General features: G+C 52.6%; 1 protein-coding gene across 1 annotated transcript in view; it reads left to right on the top strand.

The window, feature by feature from the left end:
* Positions 1–15,828, top strand: part of CCDC33 (coiled-coil domain containing 33) — a 100,833-nt gene that overhangs the window by 25,633 nt on the left and 59,372 nt on the right. Inside the window, exons 3-7 of the mRNA XM_023196649.2 lie at positions 182–315; positions 4,751–4,860; positions 6,398–6,514; positions 10,750–10,841; positions 11,884–12,004. Of these exons, the coding sequence (XP_023052417.1) occupies positions 182–315; positions 4,751–4,860; positions 6,398–6,514; positions 10,750–10,841; positions 11,884–12,004 (574 nt within the window). The remainder of the gene's footprint in view (positions 1–181; positions 316–4,750; positions 4,861–6,397; positions 6,515–10,749; positions 10,842–11,883; positions 12,005–15,828) is intronic.

Genomic DNA, 15,828 nt, shown 5'->3' with positions numbered 1-15,828 from the left:
ACCCGGGCTGGCAGAGGAGCCCGGGGAGAGGCCTGTGATGACACAAGTGTCTATGCATGGGACAGAGCCCTCCACATGCTGTCCACCTTTCACTCAGATTTATGGACAATGGAGCCTGGGAGGAGGACAAGCAGCAGACAGGACCCCTCCCTCTGACTCACCCTGTCCCTGCTCTCCCCAGGAAAAGCACATCTGAGGAAAAGAACAACCAGAGCTCCAAGGCAGTCACATCTGTGACCTCAGAGCCCACCAGAGCCCCTATCTGGGGGGACACGGTGAACGTGGAGATCCAAGCTGAGGATGCAGGGCAAGAAGGTAAGGTGGGGGCTGGGCCGGCATGTGCAGGCAGGGTGTGAACACAGCCAAGGACTTAGGGCAGAAGCAGGCTCCCTCTCACCGCAGCTGGTAGCCACCTGAACACCTCCTTGGGCTCAGTTAAAAGCACTCAGAAAAAAATCATAATACTGTCACGCCTCATCTCCCCATCCTGCTCGAAAAATGAGTTGTTCCACATAAATGAATTTTCCAGACAATGCAAGCTTATCTTTTTTATGACTGTTGTTATTATTTTCATGGCTGTTATTACCGCCGTCTCTCACTGAAACAGGACATTACAGCTTCCCAGCACGTCCCCACACATCGCTCATTGGAGTCACCACCTCCCGGGAGGTGCAATGCTGCTCCCATTGCTTAAGAGAACATCGAGGTTCAGGGAATTTAACTGGCTTAAGCTCAAGACCGAGGTCCAAGGACTCGGAATTGCATGTTCTTACTGCAGCTCCAGGGTTCTTGCTGCTTCCATTCGATTTTTTTAAAAATCTTTGAAATGTCCCTAGAATGGATCCCTCTTTCTGCCTAGTCCTCCCCAGGTGTCAGCCTGAGTCACCAGGTGCCCACGTACACACATGCATATGCGCCCTTGTATTTACTTTCACACTGTGGGTCTGTTGGATTTCCATTCTCCTGGGGCTGAATGGAAATGTCAGGCTGGACACATGGGAATACTGATTGGCTGATGCCCGGATGGTGGGGCATCGCATCGGGCACTGCCAGCATACACCGGAGGTGCCTGGCCATGTCTCTGATCTTATCTAGTCAGGACCTCAGACTTGCTTCTTGTAGGTGGTCTCTCCCTGAGAGGACAGGCTTTGCCTCTCCCCCTTGAAACCTTGCCAGAGACCTAGACAGAACTTGTCCTCCTCACACAGAGCAGAAAGCCAGCTGGAGACTATGGGAGGGGAGAAAGGAAACAGGAAGCGGAGCCTTCGTAAAAAGGGAAGGAGCTAACTCTAGGTCAAGCCAGATAATTTTTCTTTTCTGCCTGTAAAGGGATAGGTGGAGCTATTGGGACGCTTTAAGAAGATGCAAAAGAGGAGGAAAAATTGACCTAGGATTTCATGCAGAGGCACATGCGTGCCTGTGTGTGCATGTCTTTGTGAATGCTTGCATGCTGGTTCATGCGCATGTGTGAATGTGGTGTGTGCTGTGTCTGTACTTGTAGGCATGCATGTCTGTGTGTCTTATGTGTGTGTGTGCTTGTGTGTGTCTAGCTGCAACGGTGTGGTGTATGTGTGTCTGGATGGATCTGGATGGTGGTGTGTGCCTTGCAGTGCATGTGTATGTGTAGTTTGTGTGTGTGACTGTGTGTGTATGCATGCATGTATTTATGTGGCTAGTGGGAAGTCAGAGGTTGTGATGAGTGAACATGAGCTGGGATCCTGCCCTGGGCTCTACATACTTGGGGTAACAGAGGGAAAAATGGAATGGGTCAGTGACCCCAGGGCCCATCTGTGCAGCAGAGAGAGGGGCAGGACTAACTGCAGGAGGGACAAGAGAGTGGGGAGGCCTCACGGGCAGGCAGGGAATATTGGCAGGCACCTCATTGCAGACTGAAGTAGCTGGATGCTTGTTGGAACCGGTTGCTGTGGTGATGTCTGCGTTGGGGGTGGGGGAGATGGGGGCCAGGCCAAGAGGCGGGGGAAGGGTGGGAGATAGCTCAAGGATGTGTTAATGAAAAGCAAAGGGGAGTTTCAGACCCTGTGTCAGGGCCAAAGCAGGCGGGTGGCAGAAATAGCTTGTTGGCCACACAAAGGGAGTGGTGGGAGGCCGGAAGGGCACAATGCCCAGAGAGGAAACTGATGAAGCATGTTTGTAGCATGGAGACAGGAGCAGGGAGGAGTGGCTGTCCATTACCCCCAATTCCAGCTCATCTGCTGGCTGCCCACACAGAGCTCCAGGAATAGCGGGTGGAGAAAATGCATGGCACTCACCTCTCCTTCAACCTTGGCAAATCCCAACTGGATTCTGGGTCCATGGCGAGTTGGCATAAGGGGCTTCAGCCTGCACAGCTCCTGGTGGTGCTTTGGCTGGGAGCACTGGAATCCCCCAGCAGAGTTTCCTCAGGTCTGCCTACAGCAGGCTTTGTGTATGGAGAGCTGCAGATGCTTAAAGAGGAGGAAAATAGTGACAGCCACAAGGAGCATTTGCACAGAATGTTACAGCTTGAAAACACACTCTTCTCCCTACAGCAACCCAAGGGGAGAGACAAGGCTTCTTATTAAAGTGTTAACATTTTATTTTATTTATTTATTTATTTTTTAAAGTGTTAACATTTTAAAGAGCAGAAACATGAAGCTCAGAGAGGTTAAATTACTTGCTAACAGTCACAGAGCAAGTTAGTGTCCTGGCACTAGAACCCAGGTCTGCTGACTTCATATCCCTTGCCTCAATCTCCCTTCTTCAAGCCAACCTCAACACCTTCAGTGCCTTTTCCCCCTTCTTTCCTTTGAGCGTGTATCCTATGTGACAAGCTCTTGAGATATCTTGGCAAGTGTTCAGGGTCACTGTGGGGAAGACAGAGAAAGAAGAATACTTAGTAAAGCTCTCAGCTTCCTTTTCCACCCCCACATCCAAATGACCCATCCAGCTCCAAATGACCCAGCCACTGAGCCCACTGAACCTGCTGAGCCCCCAAGGGCCAGCTGCTGTCCCTGGTGCTGAAATCCCTTGTCTCAAGAGACGCAGAGGGCAAGGGGCTCCCCAAGTGTCTCAGGCACACCCCTCCGCCCCATCCTCCCTTTCCTGTTCTTCTCTGTTTTGTATCCTTTGTATCCTTTCTTACCCCATCTCTCTCATTCCTTCTGCATCCCTCCTCTATCCTTCTCCTCCTTTTCTCCCTCCCCATCTCTTCTTCCTCCTCAAATCATATATTTCCAGAATAGAAAGATGCCTCAAGTGTCACCAGATTCAACCCTTCCCATCATCTACTTTTTAGACGTGTGATGTTGATCTAGTTATATAACCCTCTGAGCGCCACTGTTCATACTTTAAGAACAGAGATGATGATACCTACCTCAGGGGTTGTGGTGAGAATTTGTTGGAATCACGGCTGAGACATGCCCATCCCCATGCCTGGCACATAGTAGATGCTCACTAAATAATCATGACACTCCTGCTCACTAAACAGGACTATCATGATTATTTATAGGACATTGGTGTTCTTCTTAAAGTTCATACCAGCCAGGAGCGGTGGCTCATGCCTGTAATCCCAACACTTTGGGAGGCTGAGGTGGGTGGATCACTTGAAGTCAGGAGTTCAAGGCCAGCCTGGCCAACATGGCAAAACTTTGTCTCTACTAAAAATACAAAAATTGGCTGGGCGTGGTGGTGGGCGCCTGTAATCCCAGATACTTGGGAGGCTGAGGCAGGAGAATCGCTTGACCCTGGAAGGCAGAGGTTGCAGTGAGCTGAGATCATGCCACCACACTCCAGCCTGGGTGACAAAGTGAGACTCTATATCAAAAAAAAAAGTTTCAGGCCGGGCGCGGTGGCTTAAGCCTGTAATCCCAGCACTTTGGGAGTCCGAGGCGGGCGGATCACGAGGTCAGGAGATCGAGACCATCCTGGCTAACATGGTGAAACCCCGTCTCTACTAAAAAATACAAAAAACTAGCCGGGCGAGGTGGCGGGCGCCTGTAGTCCCACCTACTCAGGAGGCTGAGGCAGGAGAATGGCGTGAACCCAGGAGGCGGAGTTTTCAGTGAGCTGAGATCTGGCCACTGCACTCCAGCCCGGGCCACAGAGCGAGACTCCGTCTCAAAAAAAAAAAAAAAGTTTCTACCAACATTCATGCTATTTTATGAGAAAATATAGTCTATTTGGAGGGTGTTTACTAAGTGGTGCATTATTCTTAGTATTTAGTTTTCCCTTACTTGTAGTAGGCTTTTATTGATAGCTGTATTAAAGGATCTCTTGAGCAAATCACTTTTTCTTACTGAAATTCAGTTTCCCCACCTGCAACATGTATGAGATAATCTCTCCCCATCCTGCCTCAAGAGCTGGCACAAGTGTTTGTGACCAAGGGAAGGAATCTTATTCCTGGAAATAGGTGCTATGCCTGCTTGCCTGTGTATCTCAGTGTGTGCACACATGTGTCTGTTGCCACAGGGGACTGGACTCAGTTCTGTGTGTGTCTATATCTGGCCTGGGAGTTTCTAGACCACGGGAGAAAATTGCATGTTGGAGACCTAACAGCAACCGGCATGGAGCTTTGCCCTGTGCAGAGGCTCAGACTATGCTTATGGGTTTGTGTGCACAGGGGTGATCCACACACGTGCATGCATGTTGATTCCTCAGTGTGGCCCCTGCTTCCTAATCTCAGCAATGTCTCTCACCTCTCACTGTCTCTCCTTACTGGGAGAGAAAGGGATCCATTTAAAAATGAACCTGTGTTCATTTTTTATCTTTCCAGATGTGATCCTCAAGGTGGTGGACAACAGAAAGAAACAGGAGTTGTTGTCCTACAAAATCCCCATCAAGTACTTGCGTGTCCTCCACCCCTACCACTTTGAGCTGGTGAAGGTGAGTCAGAGGCCTGGGAAAGTGTGGGGAGAGCAGGTGGGAACCACCTTGAATGTCCCCAGTCATTCCCTCGGAGAAGCTCTGAACATTCCACACCCACCCACAGCATGACACATCTAGGACCACGTGGGGCTCAGGAAACACAGCTCCTGGTACATACACAGGAATGATGTCTACAAGAATTTGGAATTCAGCTGTAAAACAGCTGATTATAGGACAATTGCCACATTAAATGAATATACCAATTAAAGATAGATTTTGATTACATAAATGTTAAAAGAGCGGATCTAAAAATCAAAGAAACACAATATTTACAGAGTACCTGCTGCTTCGAGGCCCTGTGCTAGACACTTCACACTCCCTCTCTAATCCTCAAGGTAAATTACATTTTGCAGACATGGAACTGGGACCCAGGGAGAAAAATCTCCTCTTCCTGAGTCACAGAGCAAGTGAGTGGCAGAGTTGAGGATGAGCCCAGGTCATGCTGTCTCCCAAGCCAGTTCCTTCTGAGCTGACTCCACATGCTGCCTTGGTCAGAAGGCCCAGGAGAGTTGGGGGTCACATGGGATAAAGCATTCACTGGAATGCACCCCTGGAGTTAGCAACTGGGTCCAAGCCATGAACTGAGGGGCCTGAGGCTCGTCACTCCAAGGTTGGGCCTCCAAGGCCAGACCCCTGCCTGTCCTCCCTCCTAGTGCTAAGGGGTAAGGGGTACAACTGACTCTCATTGCTCAAGGACTTATGAAGCACCTACTATGTGCCAGGCAGTGAGCCAGAGATGAACAGAGGCATCACATTTCCCTCCCCACTGTGCACTCCAGACCCTGATAGTAGTTGAGAGTAAAGAACAATGTGAAGCCAGATTGTCGGGGGTCCTAGCCCAGGTTTGCTGCCTCCTAGCTGGATACCCATGGGAATCCACTTAACCCCCAGGCCTCCATCCTCATCGGCAAAGCTGGCACAGTCATTTTGAGGATCCCATGCAATAGTAGGCAAGGTTCCTGGAACACAGTAGGTGCTCAGTTTGGTCAGTTTCCCTCCCCCAATCCCTCGTCTGGGCCAGCACTGACCTTTTTTCTAAGCAATTCTTCAATCATGGCACCAGGGGGCTTTACCTTCCCTTAGGCCCTGTGATGAGCCCCAATCCCAGGGCTTCAGGATGGGCCAGGTAGGGAAGTAAAAGAGACGCACCACTCACCCTGGGAGACTCAGCACTTGAGCTGTAATTCTGGGGGCATCACCCAGGCCCCCTGGCTGTCTGTTCACTTACAACCCAGGCCTTGTTATCACATCTTTACTGGAGAGCAGACAGGCAGTGGTCCTTGTGAGGGTGATGAAATATTCAAATGGAAAAGGGAAGATTTATTATATTGATCTCCTTGGAAGGGCTCACAGGGACCATGAGCTTTAATTATCAGCTCGGAGCCCCAGTGGAGCAATGCCAAGTGATTGTCTGCAGAGGGCTGGATTTATGGCCAGGATCTGCCCCTTAGACACTCTCCTTCCTCTGTTTCTTCTGCCCCCACCCTGTCTCCAGGCCACCCAGTCTGGGAAAGCTGATGAAGCCACTGCCAAGACCCAGTTGTACGCCACAGTTGTTCGGAAGAGCAGCTGCATCCCCCACTACATCGGCTGCAACCACACAGCTCTGGAGGTACCAGAGCTGGGGCCCTCTGGGGTGGTGGGTGGAGTGGGAAGGGGCCAAACTTTGAGCAGGCCCCACGCCTTGCCCTTGGCCCCCGCTGGCTGGCCTGAGGGTATGGAGCAGAGATATCAAGAATGGAAAAAGTAACCAGGCCTTTCCAAAATAGCAAAAGGAGTTTGTGAAGACAAGCCTTTGGCAGGGATGACAAGGATGAAGATGCTCAAGCCTCTTCTCCTTCCCTCTCTGCCCTGGAGGTGAGGGGCAGGGGCTCAGCCAAACCACTGCACCTCGTGTACCATCTCTGTGCTGCAGTGGGGACCACAGCATCCCAGAGCCTTATGTCTCCCCAAATCTTATGCTAGGGGCAGGGGAGAAGCCCTGTGCTCCCCCTTAGCCCATAGCCCAGCTGTTTCCTATTCTATTCTTCCCCTCCTGGGATAGTGCCTCAGACCCCCAAGCAAAAGTTTAGGTCCTCCTTGAGCTTTCCTTCAGCACCGTGTCTAAAGAGGTTTGACTGGTCTACTGATTGGGTATTCAGTTCATTCATTCATTTATTCATCCAGCAACTGTTTACAGAGCCTCTTCCATTAGACAGGACAGGGCTGGGCCCACCTTAGGTCTGGCCACCAACCCTTGACCCATCACCATCCACCCACTAGGCTAATTAGCAGCTTTGGGAGGAACTCTTGATGCTCAAAGCAGACATGATCCAGGGACCTGGCCCCTCTCCCATTCCCCCAGCTTTCAAACTGCCCGTGGGTGACAGATTCAAATTCAGCTATAGCCTGAGTATGATCAGGGTGAGAGCCATAGGACCGAAGCTCTGAGTTTCCACCTACCCAAACTTGGCTGATCTGTTCTTATCCTTCCCACCCCCACTACTTCCCGCCAGCACTGTGAGCCTGGAAGGGGAGGAAGCATTCTTTTGCCCTCTTTCACAGCCTGGGACACTGAGACCCAAGGGGAGTATGGTATGGGAGCCGAAACTCCTAACCCACATTTCTACTCCCCCACAGCCACCCCTCCGATGCCAGCATGTCAGACCTACAGGCGCCTTCTGCTCCCTGACACCTTCTATCACACCCTTTCCTGAGGACAGCCAGCAAACCACACACACGCAGAACAAGGAAGAGGGGCAACACCCTGGCCTTGTGGTCCCCAGGCCACACCCCACAGGGAGGGGGCCACATCCCCAAGACCCAGGCAGAACTTTAGGGCTGCCCCACCCCACCCAGCCCTCTGACTTGCCTGGTAGAGCAGTAGAGTGGGGGCTTTCCCTGGCCCACAGCACCTTGCCCATTCTCCATGCCCTCTCCATCTGTGCGACAGGTATGGCCACAGAGCATCTGCCTGCTCCTGATGGTGAGCGCATGGCAGGAGCAGGAACTTCTGCTACTTCCCAGGCTGTCATGAGCAGGTGTACTTGGGCAGCTGTCTCATTCACACCTGATCAGAGTCCACACAGAACAGATGCAAATTAGCTGCCACCACCCCCTTTTCAGCCTTACACCTGCTGGGGAGCCTGTGAGCAATAGGGCCTGCCAGCCTCCAGTGAAATCCCTCAGCCCCAGACCCCAGACCCCTCCAAAGTGTGAAATGTACCATCAGAGATTCAATCCTTTGAATGTGCTGAAGGAATTCAGTCTCCAGAGCCCTCAGTGAGAGCTGCAAGGCCCTAAGGACTATTGTACGTGCCCATCAGCTCACACCTGTGTGGGGTTAGAGGTCGGGCAATCAGCTGAGATGGATATTGAAAGAGGAGCCTGAGAGGAGGGTGTGGAGGAAGAAAAGGGAGAATGATCCAGAACAAGCCCCACTCCTGGGCCCTCTCCTCCCATTGAAGGTCAGAGCTAGAAACTCAGGGGAGATTATGGTTCAATCCTTCCATGCACAAGTGGAGAAACAGGCCCATCGGCAGGAACTCACCAATGTGACCCAGCTGGAGTGAATGACTGGGCTGGAATAGACCAGTGAGGACCTCTTCCCATCTCAAGCTATGCCTGGGGCAGAGTCCATCAGCTGTGACCAGAGCCCCTTCCTCTTCCTGCTTCTCTCCCATCAGCACCACGGAACTAGGATCCCACACATCCCCCAAGACCCTCACCCAGACCACTGCCTGCCTTCTCCCCTTCTTCCTCTTGGGTCTTTCTGTTTCTCTGTCTCTCCTTCTTTCATGCTCATAAACACAGGAAGGGTAAACCTTTTCCTCCATTGTTCCCCTCTTTTCCCTTCATTCATATGATCCTCACTTTCTTTTTTTTTTTGAGATGGAGTCTTGCTCTGTCACCCAGGCTAGAGTGCAGTGGCACGACCTCAGCTTATGGCAACCTCCACCTCCTAGGTTCAAGCAATTCTCCTGCCTCAGCCTCCTGAGTAGCTAGGATTACAGGCATGTGCCACCAGGCCCAGCTAATATTTTTGTATTTTTAGTAGAGATGGGGGTTTCACCATATTGGCCAGGCTGGTCTTGAACTCCTGACCTTGTGATCTACCCACCTCGCCCTCCCAAAGTGCTGAGATTACAGGCATGAGCCATCGTGCCCAGCCCATATGATCCTCATTTATCCACAAGCAGATATTGAGCTCTTTTCTATGCCAGGAACTTTTGTTAAAACCTAGGATGACAACCGTGAATGAGACAGACATGATCCCTGCTCATGTGGAGCTTGGGATCTAGCCAAATAGGCAGAAAAGAAACAAGAAATAAATGAGAATAAACATAGGCTATGATGAGTGCTATGGCAAAGGGAATCCAGCAACTGAGATGGGGAGGACAGGGTGGGCTACTTTATTAAAAATGGTCACGGGACGTTTCTCAGAGGTGGTGATGTTTAAGCTACAGGATGAGAAGGAGTCAGCCATGATGAGTTGGTGGGAGCTGCAGGGGGTCTGGACAGAGGGATCAGCATGTGCGAAGACCCTGTGGCAGAAATAAGAGGGGCGTGTGGCAGGAGTAAAAGAATCTGGAGCAAGAAGACAGGGACTGGGGGCCTGTCGGGAGACGCGGCAGAGGCGCATGTGGGGTGTCAGGCAGGAAAATAACGTGACCCAGTTCATTTCTAACAAAAGCATGTTTGCCATCATGTGTCAAATTGCCTGGGAAAGAGAACGGATTAGGGAAAGGAACAGAAATGGAGAGGCCAGTGAGGTGGCAGAGGAATCGGAGGAACAGGAGGAATGAGAGCCGAGTGGGAGGTGGGTGAGGGCTGAGGGAGAGTGGGAGCCACTGGTAGATACAGGGTGAGGGTCAAGGTCCGGGAGATCAGGGGCTCTTGGGCTGGCAGCACAGGCACATGGGGACAGACTCCCTGTCTCCTCTGTCTGCCTTCCAGTGTCCCCAAGCCCAGGCTGCGCAGGAGGTCAGTGAGGGTTGGAGCAAGATGACGCTTTCCACTCCTGCTTTGTAGCCTCCTGCTGCGACCCCGCTCTGCCCTCTGAAAGCTGCGCCAATAGAAGCCCGGGGGAGAGGAGAGGAGAGGGCAGTCAGAACTGGGAGGCAGGGAAGCCCTTAGGGGGTGACAGAGGACTGAGAAGGGAACAACTGAGGGTGGTCAGGGGAGTGACAACTGGGATCTGATTAAGAAAGAATAGCCCAGAGATGCGGATGCTGTGATCCTGTTCCAAACCAGCACTTCCTGGGGAAACCAGCAAGGCAGAGGGGAGCAGGCACCAGGGTTATGGGCGCCAGGGAGGTCAGGGAGCCTGGCTGTGGCCACTGATCTCAGGAAGTTCAGTATGGCTGGAGAAACCAGACCTGGGCTTCCTGTCTTTTGTTTATAGAGTGCTCTCTCACAAACGATCTGATCAGAGACCCCTCTCATCCCTGAGACAAGCCTCATTTGACTGACAGAAACCAAGGAGCTGGAACACCTAGCCCTACCCCTAGCCCTACCCCTCCCCAGGAGCCAGTGGAGGGGCCGAGGTTAGAACACAACCTCCCTTCCCAGGCCCCAACACTCATGGCACCCTTTCTCCCCAAAGGAACTAGTGTAAGAGATCCATTGGTAAATCCCAGGACAGAAAGCGGGGGCAGTTGCCTCAGCTAGGCAGAGAAGGCTTCCTGAGGGAGGGTAGCCTGGTGCAAAGCAAGAACCGAGTAAGGCAGGGAACAGGGAGAAGCAGGTGTCAAGTGTGGAGGCAGCCATGAGCTCATGGATGGGGATAAAGAGGGTGGGCAGTCTGGCTGGCTATCTCTGGAAGGTTCCAAGGCCACATGGGGTTCACCTGCCTCCTCTCCTCTCCAGATCTTTCTCCGGGGAGTCAACGAGCCCCTGGCCAACAACCCCAACCCCATGGTGGTGATTGCCCGGGTGGTTCCCAACTACAAGGAATTTAAGTGAGTGGGGCCCAGGTGGGCATGGGCGAGGAGGGGAGGGCAGAGGGCAGAGGAGGGGGCGAGGCTGTCATTGCTGCCATGGGACCTCCGGAAACCCCTCCGCCCCTAAGGCCCTTCAAACCTCTCCACTGGGTCTGAGGTCCCAGTAAGCTTCCTGCAGCAGACCATGCCTTTCATTCCCTAGGGAGAGCCCAGGTCCCTGGAAGGGGGCAGCTCATTCCTCTCCTGAGAGCAGGCTGGAGGGCAGGTGGTGGGGATGGGTGCCGATACCAGGCCTAACAGCTAGAGAGTGTGGGGATGACAACAAGAGGGGTCCTCATTCCCTGCCCAGGGTTCCTCAGCCCCTCCAACCTGCCTCCCTGCCTCACACCCACCACTTCCACACTCCCCCTCCCGCTCTAGCTCAGGGCCACACGCTCCAGCCAGTGGTTGGCCCCAAAGGCCATCTTGGAACTTCACAGCCTTTAGTCCTGCCGGAGTCCCCTCCCTACTCATCCTGGAGGTCTCCCTGGCCCCAGCCACAACTCGTCCCCTCCTCCTCTAGACCTCCTTTTGAGTCTGTTGGAGTCACAGTCCTCAGGAGGACATTCATACTTGGCCACACAGTGGGAGAGTTCCCCTGTGAGCATGTGCTCTCTGCCACAGCACCGACTCCTGGGAGTCAGGGTCTGTCTTGGTCACTTCCAACTGGCTCTGATGGCCCAAGAGGACTCCCCTACTTCTCTGTATCTCCTGTTGAGTTTTTACGACCTATGAAGCCACCCTGCTTGTTGGAGGAAGGAAGATGACTCTTGCACGCCCAGCCCAGTGGTCCCCACTTGTTATGAGGTCCAGGCCCGAACTCGGCCTCCCAAAGTGCTGGGATTACAGGTGTGAGCCACCACACCCGGCCGGCAGTCTTGAATTTTTAACAGAGGAAGGGTTGATACAGGACAGGGCAACTCCTTTCTCTCGCATCAACCCAGAATCAAAGTAGGGGCCCTGGGCTGCCAGGCTCAGGTGCAGAGCCCAGAGCATTGACCCTGTCTCCCTGCCTCCCCAGGGTCAGCCAGGCCAACAGGGACCTGGCCTCTGTGGGGCTGCCCATCACCCCACTCTCCTTCCCTATCCCATCTGTGATGAACTTTGACGAGCTTTGCATCAGCCAGAACGGATGCCCTCAGGTATGTCTCCTCCCCAGTGGTTCCGGCTTCCTGTAACTCCCCCACACGTTCACTGTTCACTCACTCAGTGAGTCAGTCAGCAGTTCCCTTGACTATTGAGTAAGAGTTGACTGAATTCCGCGGCATACGCAGGGCTGCACTCGCTTGTGCGGCAGAGAAACTGCCCTCGAGGAACTCTTGGTCTGGTGAAGATGAGAGTCACATGGGTGAAAAGGTTGAACATCAACACAAGATAATGTATCATCTAATAACAAACTGGGAGGGCTTGTCAGGGCTATCACATCAGAGGAGAGAAGATACAAAAGGGCAAATGTATGATTCCACTTATATGGGATACCTAGAATAGGAAAATTGAGAGTCAGAATGTAGAACAATGGCTACAGGGGCTGGGAAGGGGAAGAATGGGGAGTTACAGGTCATGAGTACATAGTTTCTGTTTTGAGTGATGAAAAGTCCTGGAAATAGATAGTAGTGATGGTTACACAACAATGTGAATGCACTTAACATCACTGAACTGTACACTTAAAAATGGCTATAATGGTGAATGTCATGCTATGTATATTTTACCACAATAAAATAAAAAAATTTTTTGAGACAGAGCTTTGCTCTCATCTCCCAGACTGGAGTGCAGTGGCACAATCTCGGCTCACTGCAACCTTTGCCTCCCGAGTTGAAGCAATTCTCCTGTCTCAGTCTCTTGAGTAGCTGGGCTTATAGGCACGTGCCACCATACCTGGCTAATTTTTATCTTTTTAGTAGAAACGGGGTTTCACCATGTTGGCCAGGCTGGTCTCGAACTCCTGACCTCAGGTGATTCACCCACTTTGGCCTCCCAAAAGGCTGGGATTACAGGCATGAGCCACTGCACCCAGCAAAAAGAAAAAAAGAAAAAAAAAATTTAATCGGAGGAGAGGGATGTAAAGCCTGGATTAGGGAAGGCAGTCTTGGTTTTTCTTTTCTTTTTTTTTTTTTTTTAGACAGAGTCTTGCTCTTGCTACCCAGGCTGCAGTGGCGTGATCTTGGCTCACTGCAACCTCCGCCTCCCAGGTTTAAGTGATTCTCCTGCCTCAGCCTCCCGAGTAGCTGGAATTACAGGCACCCGCCACCATCCCCAGCTAATTTTTGTATTTTTAGAAGAAATGAAGGTTCACCATGTTGGCCAGGCTGGTCTTGAACTCCTGACCTTGTGACCCACCCACATCGGCCTCCCAAAGTGCTGGGATTACAGGTGTGAGCCACCACACCCGGCCGGCAGTCTTGAATTTTTAACAGAGGAAGGGTTGATACAGGGCAGGGCAATTGGGCACAGCAATAGCACAAGTGTGAGGTGGGGACACGCAGGCTGTGACTTATGTCAGGGCGGACAGGAGGGCCGTGTGTTTGAGCATAAGACTGGGGGCAGGGGCATGCACAGACCATGGCTGAGTTCAGGGAAATAGCCAGATTGGTCTTCTCTCATCATCTGCACTTCACTGCCAGCTTGCCCTACACGATGGTCCCAACATTCCTAGGGGCCTTGGAGGACAGAGGGATTTTTGGAGGTCCCTCCTATTGTCTGCCCACCAATGCTCATGTCTGGCATAGCAAAAATAGAACAAGACACCCCTTTGGAGCCCAGGCTTCATTTAAAGGCAAAGACATTTAAAGAAGGCTCAGACATGGGGTAGAGTGATGGTGGTGGGGAGGAGTGGGACAAAGGGGGACCCTGGGGACAGAGGCTTCAAACCCAAACCAATCCTTTGCCTGATTTCCCCAGAGTTACCTCACACATGGCCCTGCATTTGCCCAGAAAATTAAGAACCAATCAGCAGGCTGTCCCAAGGGGCCCCAGGAGCTGCCTGCTTTAATGAGTGCACCCCCTCCCACCCCCAGGCTCTCTCTGGCTGCCTTTGCTGCCTAACTAATCTGGGTGGGAGAGGCACCACTCACTACACAGACTTGCTCCCAATGCCTTTTGCATGTGTGGGACCTGGTCCAGCAATGGCAGGATACCTGTTGAACATCACCCAACCCCGTGGCAGCTGGGCCAAGTTGGGAATTTGCTGGCAGCCGGCACAGAGGTGCCCAGGTGCAGCAGTGACAGAACAGGGGCAGGCTGCTGTGGTAAGGAGGGGTGGGGATTGCCTGGGCAGAGTCCTATCTGGAGGGGCACTAGCCAGCAGCCTGCGCTAAGACCTCACACAGACCCCTGCTCTGTCCCCTTTGAGCTTCAGTCGCCTCATCTCTACAGTTGAGGGGATGAGATTGGACTTGGTAATTTCTAGGGCCTGCCCTCTCTGACATATTGGGGGGCTATGATTTCTCCACCAATTGCACCATGCAAAAGCACTGTCTGACCTGGGTTTGACCCCAGCTCTGTGACTTACTGGTTGCATGACCTTTGGTAAGCTGCTCCTTTCTCCAGACTCACTGATTCCAATCTGAAAGGAGAACTCAAAGGATAATCGTTGCAAAGTGTCCAGGCCCAAGGTCCAAGTTAAATGGGTTCCACTCTTCACAGAGCTGTACCTCCCCTAGCGCCAGTGTCCCCTCTGAGGCCAGCCTCACCACTGCCCTTTTCACATCTGGCTCCAAGTAACAGAAATCCCAACTTGGATCGGCTTAAATACTAAGGATATATATTGTCACACACCACATCAACTCACGACATAGAATGCTGCCAGAATTGGTGGATGCTCAGGGTCAGAAGCGTCCTCGAGGTCTCAGGATCTTTCCAACACCCCGAATTACCATCTTCAGCTGTGCCCCCTGTGCTCATGGGGGCACCTCACCCAAATAGAATGAAAGACCAGCAGAAAAGAGGCAGCCTTTTTTTTTTTTTTTTGGGGCCCAGTTCTCTTCCCCCCGGCGGGGGTGCAGTGGCGTGATTCTGGCTCACACTGCAACCTCTGCCTCCCGGGTTCAAGCAATTCTCCTGCTTCAGTCTCCTGAGTAGCTGAGATTACAGGCAAGTGCCACCTCGCCCAGCTAATTTTGTATATTTAGTAGAGATAGGGTTTCACCATGTTAGCCAGGCTGATCTTGAACTCCGGACCTCTGGAGTCCTCCCGCCTTGGCCTCCCAAAGTGCTGGGATTACAGGCCTGAGGCATCGCGCCCAGCCACAGCCCGTCTTCTGGTAGGTGGTTTTAAGGAGCAACTGGAAACCAACCTCACCCAGCCATCCCTCAGCAGACCTCCTTCCTGTCTCATTGGCTGGGATTGGGTTACATGAACTTCCTTGAGCCAATCACTGAGGAGGGGTGTGGCTCTGCCTTGCTGGTATTAATGTGTAAGGTTATGGAGGCGGGGCCACCCGGACCCAAGGGTCATCTCCTGGGGATGAGGCAGGGAGGGGCATGGTGGTGGGCTAGGTGGCCCTCAGTGGAGCCTGGTGATGGCAAAGCCTGAAATGGTGAGTTAAGGGGTAGATGGCAGGTCGGACTTCACCTGGTCTAGCCTGCTGGAACCAACATAGGGTGGGCGGTGTAAGTTACTCCTGCCCCAGCACCCTGGAAGGGGCCCATTGCCCAAAAAGCTGCTCCTGTTGTTCTGGTCTCCTACAGAGCTAGAGTGGAGTTCCGGGAAGCCATGTGTGCCCACCACCAACTCCTCCTCTCTCAGCCCCACAGTTGGCCTGTCTCCTGGGGCCCCTTCCATCCCCATAGACCCTGCCCTAGTGCTGGCCTCCCCTCAGGTCCCTGCCATCCATTCTCTGAGGAGCAGCCAGGGTGTCCCCTGCCTAGCCCCTCCCCTGGGCCCCTCGTCACTATCACGACAAGGCAAAACCCCACTCTCAGCCAGGTCCACAGGCCCTGTGCCCTCCAGCCTCCTAGCTTATGGCTC

Source organism: Piliocolobus tephrosceles, chromosome 6, assembly GCF_002776525.5.
Source record: "Piliocolobus tephrosceles isolate RC106 chromosome 6, ASM277652v3, whole genome shotgun sequence".
NCBI lineage: Eukaryota > Metazoa > Chordata > Mammalia > Primates > Cercopithecidae > Piliocolobus > Piliocolobus tephrosceles.
This window is presented reverse-complemented; position numbering and strand designations above follow the sequence as displayed.